The sequence below is a fragment of the Oncorhynchus keta genome, chromosome 19 (genome assembly GCF_023373465.1).
Source record: "Oncorhynchus keta strain PuntledgeMale-10-30-2019 chromosome 19, Oket_V2, whole genome shotgun sequence".
Taxonomy (NCBI): Eukaryota; Metazoa; Chordata; class Actinopteri; order Salmoniformes; family Salmonidae; genus Oncorhynchus; species Oncorhynchus keta.
This window is the reverse complement of record NC_068439.1, coordinates 22,718,605-22,733,608: the sequence shown is the minus strand read 5'-3', so window position 1 is coordinate 22,733,608 and position 15,004 is coordinate 22,718,605. Positions and strand designations below refer to the sequence as shown.

General features: G+C 37.1%; 1 protein-coding gene across 3 annotated transcripts in view; it reads left to right on the top strand.

Moving 5' to 3' along the window:
• LOC118397653 (CUB and sushi domain-containing protein 3-like) overlaps positions 1-15,004 on the top strand; it is a 660,396-nt gene that overhangs the window by 543,756 nt on the left and 101,636 nt on the right. For all 3 annotated transcript variants that reach the window (XM_052470057.1, XM_052470056.1, XM_052470055.1), the window contains 2 exons: positions 8,213-8,358; positions 13,613-13,693. In XM_052470057.1, the coding sequence (XP_052326017.1) occupies positions 8,213-8,358; positions 13,613-13,693 (227 nt within the window). The remainder of the gene's footprint in view (positions 1-8,212; positions 8,359-13,612; positions 13,694-15,004) is intronic.

Here is a 15,004-nt window from a genome sequence, read left to right as displayed (position 1 = left end):
TTTGTAGTTACAGCTATAGAGTTTGTAATTATAGCTATACAGTTTGTAGTTACAGCTATACTGTTTGTAATTACAGCTATACTGTTTGTAGTTACAGCTATACAGTTTGTCATTACAGCTATACAGTTTGTAATTACAGCTATAGAGTTTGCAGTGACAGCTAAACAGTTTGTAATTACAGCTATACAGTTTGTAATTACAGCTATACAGTTTGTAGTTACAGCTAAACAGTTTGTAATTACAGCTATACAGTTTGTAGCTACAGTATACAGTTTGTAATTACAGCTATACATTTTGTAGGTACAGCTATACAGTTTGTAATTACAGCTATACAGTTTGTAATTACAACTGTACCGTTTGTAGTTACAGCTATACAGTTTGTAGTTAAAGCAATACCATTTGTAGTTACAGCTATACAGTTTGTAATTATAGCTATACCGTTTGTAGTTACAGCTATACAGTTTGTAGTTAAAGCAATACCGTTTGTAGTTACAGCTATACAGTTTGTGATTATAGCTATACCGTTTGTAGTTACAGCTATACAGTTTGTAATTACAGCTGTACAGTTTCTAATTACAGCTATACAGATTGTAATTACAGCTGTACAGTTTGTAGCTACAGTATACAGTTTGTAATTACAGCTATACAGTTTGTCGCTACAGCTAAATAGTTTGTAATTACAGCTATATAGTTTGTAATTACAGCTATACAGTTTGTAATTATAGCTATACCTTTGGTAGTTGCAGCTATACAGTTTGTAGTAATAGCTATACCATTTTTTATTACAGCTATACTGCTTGTAGTTATAGCTATACAGTTTGTAGTTACAGCTATACAGTTTGTAATTACAGCTATACCATTTGTAGTTACAGCTATACAGTTTGTAATTACAGCTATACAGTTTGTAGCTACAGCTTTACAGTTTGTAGCTACAGCTATACAGTTTGTAATTACAGCTGTACAGTTTGTAATTACAGCTATACAGTTTGTAATTACAGCTATACCGTTTGTAATTACAGCTGTACCGTTTGTAGTTACAGCTGTACAGTTTGTAGTAATAGCTAAATAGTTTGTAATTACAGATATACAGTTTGTAATTACAGCTATACAGTTTGTAATTATAGCTATACCGTTTGTAGTTACGGCTATACACTTTGTAGTAATAGCTATACCATTTTTAATTACAGCTATACAGCTTGTAGTTATAGCTATACAGTTTGTAGTTACAGCTATACAGTTTGTAATTACAGCTGTACAGTTTGTAATTACAGCTATACAGTTTGTAATTACAGCTATACAGTTTGTAAGTACAGCTATACAGTTTGTAATTACAGCTATACAGTTTGTAGTTACAGCTAAACAGTTTGTAGTTACAGCTAAACAGTTCGTAATTACAGCTATACAGTTTGTAACTACAGTATACAGTTTGTAGCTACAGCTAAACAGTTTGTAATTACAGATATACAGTTTGTAGCTACAGCTAAACAGTTTGTAATTACACCTATACAGTTTGTAATTACAGCAATACAGTTTGTAATTATAGCTATACCGTTTGTAGTTACAGCTATAAAGTTTGTAGTTACAGCTATACCGTTTGTAGTTATAGCTATACAGTTTGTAGTTACAGCTAAACAGTTTGTAGTTACAGCTAAACAGTTCGTAATTACAGCTATACAGTTTGTAACTACAGTATACAGTTTGTAATTACAGATATACAGTTTGTAGCTACAGCTAAACAGTTTGTAATTACAGCTATACAGTTTGTAATTACAGCAATACAGTTTGTAATTATAGCTATACCGTTTGTAGCTACAGCTATAAAGTTTGTAATTACAGATATACAGTTTGTAGTTACAGCTATACCGTTTGTAATTATAGCTATATCGTTTGTAGTTACAGCTATAGAGTTTGTAGTAATAGCTATACAATTTTTAATTACAGCTCTACAGCTTGTAGTTATAGCTGTACCGTTTGTAGTTACAGCTATACAGTTTGTAATTATAGCTATACCGTTTGTAGTTACAGCTATACAGTTTGCAATTATAGCTATACCGTTTGTAGTTACAGCTATACAGTTTGTAATTACAGCTGTACAGTTTGTAATTACAGCTATACAGTTTGTAATTACAGCTATACAGTTTGTAATTACAGCTATACAGTTTGTAGTTACAACTAAACAGTTTGTAGTTACAGCTAAACAGTTTGGAATTACAGCTATACAGTTTGTAGCTACAGCTAAACAGTTTGTAATTACAGCTATACAGTTTGTAATTACAGCAATACAGTTTGTAATTATAGCTATACCGTTTGTAGTTACAGCTATACAGTTTGTAGTTACAGCTATACCGTTTGTAGTTATAGCTATATCGTTTGTAGTTACAGCTATAGAGTTTGTAATTATAGCTATACAGTTTGTAGTTACAGCTATACTGTTTGTAATTACAGCTATACTGTTTGTAGTTACAGCTATACAGTTTGTCATTACAGCTATACAGTTTGTAATTACAGCTATAGAGTTTGCAGTGACAGCTAAACAGTTTGTAATTACAGCTATACAGTTTGTAATTACAGCTATACAGTTTGTAGTTACAGCTAAACAGTTTGTAATTACAGCTATACAGTTTGTAGCTACAGTATACAGTTTGTAATTACAGCTATACATTTTGTAGCTACAGCTATACAGTTTGTAATTACAGCTATACAGTTTGTAATTACAACTGTACCGTTTGTAGTTACAGCTATACAGTTTGTAGTTAAAGCAATACCGTTTGTAGTTACAGCTATACAGTTTGTAATTATAGCTATACCGTTTGTAGTTACAGCTATACAGTTTGTAGTTAAAGCAATACCGTTTGTAGTTACAGCTATACAGTTTGTAATTATAGCTATACCGTTTGTAGTTACAGCTATACAGTTTGTGATTATAGCTATACCGTTTGTAGTTACAGCTATACAGTTTGTAATTACAGCTGTACAGTTTCTAATTACAGCTATACAGATTGTAATTACAGCTGTACAGTTTGTAGCTACAGTATACAGTTTGTAATTACAGCTATACAGTTTGTCGCTACAGCTAAATAGTTTGTAATTACAGCTATATAGTTTGTAATTACAGCTATACAGTTTGTAATTATAGCTATACCTTTGGTAGTTGCAGCTATACAGTTTGTAGTAATAGCTATACCATTTTTTATTACAGCTATACTGCTTGTAGTTATAGCTATACAGTTTGTAGTTACAGCTATACAGTTTGTAATTACAGCTATACCATTTGTAGTTACAGCTATACAGTTTGTAATTACAGCTATACAGTTTGTAGCTACAGCTTTACAGTTTGTAGCTACAGCTATACAGTTTGTAATTACAGCTGTACAGTTTGTAATTACAGCTATACAGTTTGTAATTACAGCTATACCGTTTGTAATTACAGCTGTACCGTTTGTAGTTACAGCTGTACAGTTTGTAGTAATAGCTAAATAGTTTGTAATTACAGATATACAGTTTGTAATTACAGCTATACAGTTTGTAATTATAGCTATACCGTTTGTAGTTACGGCTATACACTTTGTAGTAATAGCTATACCATTTTTAATTACAGCTATACAGCTTGTAGTTATAGCTATACAGTTTGTAGTTACAGCTATACAGTTTGTAATTACAGCTGTACAGTTTGTAATTACAGCTATACAGTTTGTAATTACAGCTATACAGTTTGTAAGTACAGCTATACAGTTTGTAATTACAGCTATACAGTTTGTAGTTACAGCTAAACAGTTTGTAGTTACAGCTAAACAGTTCGTAATTACAGCTATACAGTTTGTAACTACAGTATACAGTTTGTAGCTACAGCTAAACAGTTTGTAATTACAGATATACAGTTTGTAGCTACAGCTAAACAGTTTGTAATTACACCTATACAGTTTGTAATTACAGCAATACAGTTTGTAATTATAGCTATACCGTTTGTAGTTACAGCTATAAAGTTTGTAGTTACAGCTATACCGTTTGTAGTTATAGCTATACAGTTTGTAGTTACAGCTAAACAGTTTGTAGTTACAGCTAAACAGTTCGTAATTACAGCTATACAGTTTGTAACTACAGTATACAGTTTGTAATTACAGATATACAGTTTGTAGCTACAGCTAAACAGTTTGTAATTACAGCTATACAGTTTGTAATTACAGCAATACAGTTTGTAATTATAGCTATACCGTTTGTAGCTACAGCTATAAAGTTTGTAATTACAGATATACAGTTTGTAGTTACAGCTATACCGTTTGTAATTATAGCTATATCGTTTGTAGTTACAGCTATAGAGTTTGTAGTAATAGCTATACAATTTTTAATTACAGCTCTACAGCTTGTAGTTATAGCTGTACCGTTTGTAGTTACAGCTATGCAGCTTGTAGTTAAAGCTATACCGTTTGTAGTTACAGCTGTACAGTTTGTAATTACAGCTGTACAGTTTGTAATTACAGCTATACAGTTTGTAATTACAGCTGTACAGTTTGTAGCTACAGTATACAGTTTGTAATTACAGCTATACAGTTTGTAGCTACAGCTAAATAGTTTGTAATTACAGCTATATAGTTTGTAATTACAGCTATACAGTTTGTAATTATAGCTATACCGTTTGTAGTTACAGCTAAACAGTTTGTAATTACAGCTATACAGTTTGTAGCTACAGTATACAGTTTGTAATTACAGCTATACATTTTGTAGCTACAGCTATACAGTTTGTAATTACAGCTATACAGTTTGTAATTACAACTGTACCGTTTGTAGTTACAGCTATACAGTTTGTAGTTAAAGCAATACCGTTTGTAGTTACAGCTATACAGTTTGTAATTATAGCTATACCGTTTGTAGTTACAGCTATACAGTTTGTAGTTAAAGCAATACCGTTTGTAGTTACAGCTATACAGTTTGTAATTATAGCTATACCGTTTGTAGTTACAGCTATACAGTTTGTGATTATAGCTATACCGTTTGTAGTTACAGCTATACAGTTTGTAATTACAGCTGTACAGTTTCTAATTACAGCTATACAGATTGTAATTACAGCTGTACAGTTTGTAGCTACAGTATACAGTTTGTAATTACAGCTATACAGTTTGTCGCTACAGCTAAATAGTTTGTAATTACAGCTATATAGTTTGTAATTACAGCTATACAGTTTGTAATTATAGCTATACCTTTGGTAGTTGCAGCTATACAGTTTGTAGTAATAGCTATACCATTTTTTATTACAGCTATACTGCTTGTAGTTATAGCTATACAGTTTGTAGTTACAGCTATACAGTTTGTAATTACAGCTATACCATTTGTAGTTACAGCTATACAGTTTGTAATTACAGCTATACAGTTTGTAGCTACAGCTTTACAGTTTGTAGCTACAGCTATACAGTTTGTAATTACAGCTGTACAGTTTGTAATTACAGCTATACAGTTTGTAATTACAGCTATACCGTTTGTAATTACAGCTGTACCGTTTGTAGTTACAGCTGTACAGTTTATAGTAATAGCTAAATAGTTTGTAATTACAGATATACAGTTTGTAATTACAGCTATACAGTTTGTAATTATAGCTATACCGTTTGTAGTTACGGCTATACACTTTGTAGTAATAGCTATACCATTTTTAATTACAGCTATACAGCTTGTAGTTATAGCTATACAGTTTGTAGTTACAGCTATACAGTTTGTAATTACAGCTGTACAGTTTGTAATTACAGCTATACAGTTTGTAATTACAGCTATACAGTTTGTAAGTACAGCTATACAGTTTGTAATTACAGCTATACAGTTTGTAGTTACAGCTAAACAGTTTGTAGTTACAGCTAAACAGTTCGTAATTACAACTATACAGTTTGTAACTACAGTATACAGTTTGTAGCTACAGCTAAACAGTTTGTAATTACAGATATACAGTTTGTAGCTACAGCTAAACAGTTTGTAATTACACCTATACAGTTTGTAATTACAGCAATACAGTTTGTAATTATAGCTATACCGTTTGTAGTTACAGCTATAAAGTTTGTAGTTACAGCTATACCGTTTGTAGTTATAACTATACAGTTTGTAGTTACAGCTAAACAGTTTGTAGTTACAGCTAAACAGTTCGTAATTACAGCTATACAGTTTGTAACTACAGTATACAGTTTGTAATTACAGATATACAGTTTGTAGCTACAGCTAAACAGTTTGTAATTACAGCTATACAGTTTGTAATTACAGCAATACAGTTTGTAATTATAGCTATACCGTTTGTAGCTACAGCTATAAAGTTTGTAATTACAGATATACAGTTTGTAGTTACAGCTATACCGTTTGTAATTACAGATATACAGTTTGTAGCTACAGCTAAACAGTTTGTAATTACAGCTATACAGTTTGTAATTACAGCAATACAGTTTGTAATTATAGCTATACCGTTTGTAGTTACAGCTATGCAGCTTGTAGTTAAAGCTATACCGTTTGTAGTTACAGCTGTACAGTTTGTAATTACAGCTGTACAGTTTGTAATTACAGCTATACAGTTTGTAATTACAGCTGTACAGTTTGTAGCTACAGTATACAGTTTGTAATTACAGCTATACAGTTTGTAGCTACAGCTAAATAGTTTGTAATTACAGCTATATAGTTTGTAATTACAGCTATACAGTTTGTAATTATAGCTATACCGTTTGTAGTTACAGATATACAGTTTGTAGTAATAGCTATACCATTTTTAATTACAGCTATACAGCTTGTAATTATAGCTATACCATGTGTAGTTACAGCTATACAGTTTGTAATTACAGCTATACCGTTTGTAGTTACAGCTATACCGTTTGTAGTTACAGCTATACAGTTTGTAATTACAGCTATACAGTTTGTAGCTACAGCTTTACAGTTTGTAGCTACAGCTATACAGTTTGTAATTACAGCTGTACAGTTTGTAATTACAGCTATACAGTTTGTAATTACAGCTATACAGTTTGTAATTACAGCTGTACCGTTTGTAGTTACAGCTATACAGTTTGTAGTAATAGCTATACAATTTTTAATTACGGCTATACAGCTTGTAGTTATAGCTATACCGTTTGTAGTTACAGCTATACAGTTTGTAGCTACAGCTAAATAGTTTGTAATTACAGCAATACAATTTGTAATTACAGCTATACAGTTTGTAATTACAGCTGTACAGTTTGTAATTACAGCTGTACAGTTTGTAATTACAGCTATACAGTTTGTAATTACAGCTATACAGTTTGTAATTACAGCTATACAGTTTGTAGTTACAGCTAAACAGTTTGTAGTTACAGCTAAACAGTTTGTAATTACAGCTATACAGTTTGTAGCTACAGTATACAGTTTGTAATTACAGATATACAGTTTGTAATTACAGCTATACAGTTTTTAATTACAGCTATACAGTTTAGCTATACAGTTTGTAATTACAGCTATACAGTACAGCTATACAGTTTGTAATTACAGCTATACAGTACAGCTATACAGTTTGTAATTACAGCTATACTTTACAGCTATACAGTTTGTAATTACAGCTATACAGTTTGTAATTACAGCTATACAGTTTGTAATTACAGCTATACAGTTTGTAATTACAGCTATACAGTACAGCTATACAGTTTGTAATTACAGCTATACAGTTTGTAATTACAGCTATACAGTTTGTAATTACAGCTATACAGTACAGCTATACAGTTTGTAATTACAGCTATACAGTTTGTAATTACAGCTATACAGTACAGCTATACAGTTTGTAATTACAGCTATACAGTTTGTAATTACAGCTATACAGTTTGTCGCTACAGATGTACCTGTTGAACGTTGATGCCTGATGTCAATGATTGAATGGGCTACACTCCACATTGACGTGGGAAAATGTGCAGAGATTTCCAATGTGCTCCTTTCAAAGCTATGTTTGTGTTGGTCTATTTGTTGTCAATTTGTTGTTTTCATTTTCTATTGACATTGCCACTTGCCCTAGGAGAGGGATTTGATCAGTGTGTGTGTGTTTGTCTCTCTGTCTGTGTGTGTGTGTGTGTGTGTGTGTGTGTGTGTGTGTGTGTGTGTGTGTGTGTGTGTGTGTGTGTGTGTGTGTGTGTGTGTGTGTGTGTGTGTGTGTGTGTGTGTGTGTGTGTGTGTGTGTGTGTGCGCGTGTGTGCGCGTGCGTGCGTGTGTGTGTGTGTCTCCGTCTCTGTCACAGGGATGGTCCGGACCAGAGCTCCCCCCAGATCGGTCAGTTCAGTGGGAACACAGCGCTGGAGTCGGTCTACAGCACCTCCAACCAGATCCTCATTAAGTTCCACAGCGACTTCAGCGGCAGTGGATTCTTCGTGCTCAGTTACCATGGTGAGCACTTCATCTGAGAGATGGGCATGGGAGAGAAACATAAAGGACAATACAGAGACAAAGATGGAGATCGAATGGAAGGAAGAGAGTGAGGGAGTGAGGTAGAGAAAGATCAATGGCCTGAAAGGCAGCAGAGTAAAGCTCCTAGTCCTCCTCTTCCTCCTCTTCCTCCCCCTCCTCATCTTCCTCATCCTCCTATTCCTCCTCCTCCTCCCCTTCCTCTTCCGATACCTTCTCATCCTCCTCCTCCTCTTCCTCCTCTTCCTCTTCCTCTTCTTCTGCTTCCTCCTCCTTATCCTCCTCCTCATGCACCCTGACTGCCTTGGGCCTGTGACATGCATGGCAGCCAGTACTCATTATTGGCTCAGCTCATTTTCATAGTCAATTAAATCCTGACTTATTGCACTTCGATGCCTCTCTCCCATCTGACAGTGATAAATCAGTGAAGGTTTGTGGCTCTATACACATCGATTATTGACTACAGGCTGCACTCTGAGCAATGAGTACTCGACCAAATCTAGTTTTTCTAAACAGCCATCCAGTCACATACTGTATTGTATACACACTGCTGAGACAAACCAAGCCAATAATAGTAATAATAATAATAATAAGCTGAGCTGAGCTGTACTGGGCAAGCTTGGTTACACATCCATTATAGTTGCTGAAACAGGGCTGGGAAGGAGAATGTGAAAAGAAACTATCCAAGCCAGCACTGTATGTCTGATTGGCATTATAGTGTAAATCCCTTCTCTATAAGAATAAAAAATACCTCAGCCAGCTCAGTCCGGTTCAGGTCAGCCTTATAGTGTAAATCAGTCATTCCAGTCATAAAGCCGGTACTAGTTTACAGTAGCCTCTCTCTGTGGAATGACCGATTACACACAAGGCTGCTCTTACACTGATTGTTGACACGGTGCTACTGGAATAAACAGATTTATCAGCCCAATAGCAAAGCCCATGTTGTTCTGCTACAGGCAGCATTTATGACTTAACAACAAGTGCTTATCGATCGTGGCCTGTATCAAGCGTCTCTTCCTGTTAACCAGTCTGCCTCGATTGCGGACGGTGGGGTGGCTTAAAAGGTACTCCAATCACTTTACTATAACAGTTGAGGTGCTTAGCTGTCACTTTAGTTTCAGCTCTGTCCAAATGGATTATGGGTAAACTGCAGTTTGATACAGTATGGATCAACAGTTGGCTGTTGGTTGATTACAGTTATTAAACAATGTTTAATTTGTCGGTCAGATGTTCAAAGGTAACGGAGAACTATTTGATGAATACTATTATTATCATTGTTATTCATCTGTACTTCGATCCCTATAGTCTAATAAAGCAATCCCTAACCACATATCTGGTCTGTTGCTCTTCTCTGAATGTACTCGACTAGAGAGAATGCGCAGCAATGTTTCTCTATATTTACATGGATTTGGCATGGGAATTACTCTGCCTCTGTAATGAGTTTAGCTTTGATTTATTTTAAAAGAGCCTCCGAGTTAGAGAGACAGTTTTATTTCCCCTTAGTGAACACTCTGCTTTGCTGTGAATTAACCAAGATTTATATAACGTTTAGTATTAGTAAAATATATTAATTTACTATATTAGAATGTCCTCAACTGTCCTCAACTGTCAAGTAATCAGATTATAGTCTATAGCCGGTTTATTCATGTAGTTTGCAGTCCAGACTTACAAAAAAAAGTGTTTTCATTTCGGTCACATCAAAGATTGGCCGGGGGTAAATAGATGGAATATGATTATCTCTCTGAATAATCTTCAACAAGCAAAATGCAAAACTGTCACTTTTTCCAATTCTGTTAAGAGAGGGTTTAAGTTGAAAAATTGCATAGTTATTCAGGACATTATGCAGACATCATGATTTGATGACTCAATTCCCAGAGCCCACTAGTTTTGACTGGTGATTATCTTCATCGTTCACAGTAACCACGTTTCCATGCAGTTTTTAGGAGAGTAAAATCAAACTGTATAAAAGAAAATCAAATACAAATGTTCCTTCACTTATCCATAATCATCAGGTTCATCAGGTTCTAGAATATTTGCATGAAAATCTGTTGCCAATTGGATGGAAACCAAGTTAGTGTAGATTTTCTTTTTTTTTTACCATTATTTTACTAGGCAAGTCAGTTAAGAACAAATTCTTATTTTCAATGACAGCCTAGGAACAGTGGGTTAACTGCCTGTTCAGGGGCAGAACAGCAGATTTGTACCTTGTCAACTCGGGGATTTGAACTTGCAACCTTCCAGTTACTAGTCCATCGCTCTAACCACTAGGCTACCCTGCCGCCCCGTTAAATCCCACTGGGGAAATACATAGAAGAAGCTAAGTAATGTTTACCTCCTTTTTATTGAGCTCTTTTGTGAGAACTACACTCTTGGAAAAAATGTGCTATCTAGAACCTTAAAGGGTTCTTCGACTGTCCCCAAAGAAGAACCCTTTGTAGAACCCTTTTTGGTTGCAGGTAGAACCATTTCTACAGAGAGATCTACATGGAACCCAAAAGGGTTATCCTATGGGAACAGCCAAATAACCTTTTTGTAACCCTTTTTTCTAAGAGTGCATCAGTCTCTCATGGGGACATAGAAAATAGCTGTCAGTGTCATTGACTCTTCATAGCTTTCGCTTCAATTGCCAATACACACAAACACACGCACACATATTCTCCAACTTCACAGTCACACACACACACACACACACACACACACACACACACACACACACACACACACACACACACACACACACACACACACACACACACACACACACACACACACACACACACACACACACACACACACACACACACACACACACACACACACATTTAACACACAGACCCTCTCACCACCAGTGGAACAGCTTGCATCACCCACACACACATACACATGCTTGGGGGCCCCCTGGGCTCATCCCAGTGGTAGGGAGGCGAGCAGGCCTACGCAGTGCCCCTGATCAGAGCCCCTGTTCCCTCTGTGCTCTCTCTCCTTCCTCTCCCTGCAGAGCCTCCAAAGGAATCTTATTAATCAGCTAGCACATTGAACAGGAGCCACATGGTAAGTGGCTCTCGCTACTCAATTCGTTTTATTCTAGCGACCAGCATCGTCTGGAGCCAAAGCTCCTGTTAGAGAAAGCTAGCTTCCTCCCTCCTCTCCTCTGTCTACTCTGTTAGCTGGGGTGTATTCATTAGTACACACAGCAGCAAACCATATCAAGAGTTTCTTATTGTACAAATAAAGGTAGGTCCCTCCCCGTTTCGTTCCGTTGGCTTCTGTTTGTTTCCCAGTGAATACATCCCTGTTCATGCCTGGGAGAAAAATAAGTACTGTGTATCAGACCTGGGTTCAAATAATATTTGAAATATTTCACATATGTTGAGTTTTTGCTTTAGCCTGCCTAGAGAACCAGGTGGGTGGGGTTTGCGTTTTTGAGACATCGGTGCCTGGTTGTGCCAGGGATGGGGATTGGTACAAATAGACCACTGTGTTATTCCTGATAATTAATGCACCAATTAAGACGGTGAAACGGTTTGTACAATTAACAAATGTTGATGGTGCTTCAGCCTGTCTATATATACTGGAAGAGAGAGGGAGAGAGTCAGACAGTGATTCCTATACAGTGATTCCCTAGATATGGTAGTGTGCTACTTTTGACCAGTGCCCTATGGGGACTAGGGTGCTATTTGAAGCGCAGACCAGTTGAGTACTGCTCTAACTAGCTCCAGTACTTTATAGTATTAGCATACCTATTGTATTTTTAGCAGCATGCTACACTTTCAATGTATTTGGTGCATGATAGATTACCTTCAAATATTACTCAATAGTTGAATGAATGATCAATGACTGTTTTTGATGTTCCCTCCTATTTTGTGTTGCCATGACACTGCCAGGTAGCTGAGTAATGGGTGTAGTCTGGCTATGTAGTCCTGAAAGATGTTGGCTGTAAGATTCAGTGGTAATATGGTAATACTTCCCGGTACCTTATTATTATTATTCCTGTCATTAGCAGTGATTCCTCAGATTGTGTGTGTGTGTGTGTGTGTGTGTGTGTGTGTGTGTGTGTGTGTGTGTGTGTGTGTGTGTGTGTGTGTGTGTGTGTGTGTGTGTGTGTGTGTGTGTGTGTGTGTGTGTGTGTGTGTGTGTGTGTGTGTGTGTGTGTGTGTGTGTGTGTGTTTGAGAGTGTCTATGTGTGTCTGTGTCTGTATGTCTCTCCGTCCGTGCATTTGCGTGTGCTTGTGTGTGTACAGTGCAATATCTCTCCCTGGGCACAGCTCCGACCTGTATCACCTTATTTCATCGTGTCATTAGCGCCAGCTAGCTGCGTTCTCTTTCCTCAGATCGTTAGCAGTGCGTCGGTCCCAGCACAGCCCAGTTTGACCGCTCTATTGATTCCCAAAAGGTACACTGGGCTTATCTGATGCCCTTAAAAACACCGTTGTGATCACTTTGCTGCTGAATTAACTGTTATGCAGCCAGGTGGAGGAGGTGTGGAATCTGATATTTTTTTTCCATTTAAGCTTAACCTTTCAAATGTCCGTTTTTCCTCCTCCCCAATGCTGATGCTCTTTTGTCCAGACATGGGAAATCAATGGAGATCTGTGATTTTGCAAGTGGGTCGGCAGTAGTGGTGGCACAGGTGGGGTGATTGGCTTTGCATTACTGTTGAGTTTAGCAGAAACTCACGTTCAAACCATCAACAGGACTAACCAAGAGATCAAAATATTCTTAATTTAATTCCATGTTAGATAGAATACAAAACAGTGCCAGTGCAGTAAATGCTTAACAAAAAAAAAGAGCATTACTACTTTTGCATTACTGTTGAAATGTTCTTTACACTTATTTCATCTCTTTCTTCCTCCTTCCTCCTTCTTCCTTCTTCTTCTTCCTCCTTCTTCCGTCTTTCTTCTTCCTTCTTCTCCCTTCTTCTCCTTCTTCCTTCCTCCTTCCTCCTTCTTCTGTCTTCTTCTCCCTTATTACTCCTTCTTATTCTTCTTCCTCATTACCCCTTCTTACTCTTCTTCCTCCTTCACCCCTTCTTATTCTTCTTCCTCCTTCACCCTTCGTCCTTCTTCCTCCTTCCTTCTTCTACCTCCTTCTTCCTGCTTCTTCTTCCTCTTTTTCTTCTTCCTTCTTCCTCCTGCTTCTTCTTCCTCTTTCTTCCTCTTTCTTCTTCCTTCTTCCTCCTCCTTCTTCCATCTTCCTCCTCCTTCTTCCTGCTTCTTCCTCCTTCTTCCTATTCTAGCGTACCAGCTGAGGATCTGCCAGGCGCCCCCTGAGGCCGCTAACGCTGATATACTCATGGAGGACGGAGAGCTTGAAATAGGTAAGGCGTCCACCTTTAGTTCAAACCCAGAATATTCTCAATTTTTCTAATGGATCGTTTGGGAGAGATTGGGCCTCCACACCACTCTTCATTTTTTATTTTATTTAATTTAATTTTTACCTTTATTTAACTAGGCAAGTCAGTTAAGAACAAATGTTTATTTTCAATGACGGCCTAGGAACAGTGGGTTAACTGCAGAACGACCGATTTGTACCTTGTCAGCTCGGGGGTTTGAACTTGCTACCCTGCCGCCCCATACTTAGGACGAGGAGGTTTTTCTAACCACCTGACCTAATCAGGAAAAACTCTGGTGTTGTTGGTTATAACTGTGACCTGTAGTTTTTCCTGGTCAGATCACATGGTCAAGAATACTCCTGGGTTTCACGCCTTGGTCATAGTATTTTGTGTTTTCGTTATATATTTGGTCAGGCCAGGGTGTGACATGGGTTTATTTTGTTGTGTTTCATATTGGGGTTTTGTAGGCATTGGGATTGTGGCTGAGTAGGGGTGTAGCATATGTTTGGCTGCCTGAGGCGGTTCTCAATCAGAGTCAGGTGATTCTCGTTGTCTCTGATTGGGAAGCATATTTAGGTAGCCGGGGTTTCACTGTGTATTTTGTGGGTGATTGTTCCTGTCTCTGTGTAGTTTCACCAGATAGGCTGTCATAGGTTTTGCGTTTCGTTTTTTTATATTTTTTTATATTATAGTTATCTCATGTATCACTATTCTTCATTAAAGAACATGAGTAACCACCACGCTGCATTTTGGTCCGACTCTCCTTCAACAGACGAACGCCGTTACACTGGGCATGTATTCATAAAGTGACTCAGGGTGCTCGGGTTCGATTCAATCTGTAATGCTGAAGAGTGTGATCAACATTTTTATTTAAAGATTTAGCTGACGTATGCAGCGTTTAATGTAGAGGCAGTCTCCGCTAACGCAGAAACATTGCCTTTATATTTCAATCACGTTGTTACGTTGAACTTCAGCGATGCAGATTGAATGCAGCCCCTAATCGAGGATCAGTTGAGCTTTTTTAGCTCATAATGAATGAAGATTATATGGACGGGGATCAGCCACTCCTATTTCTGAGATGCTTTGTGAGTATAGGTCCTGGCCTTACTTCAGCCGCTGAAACTAGGAAACTGAAACCCTTTACACCAGTACCATGTCCCTGTGTTTCACAACATCCCCCATGTCAGTCTCACCTCTGCTACAGTAAACACGCTGATGTACAATGTTCGCAGAGAGTATCGATCATGGCTTAGAGAAGAGAGGGCTGGCCTCCTCCTGTATGTGTGACCCCCACTA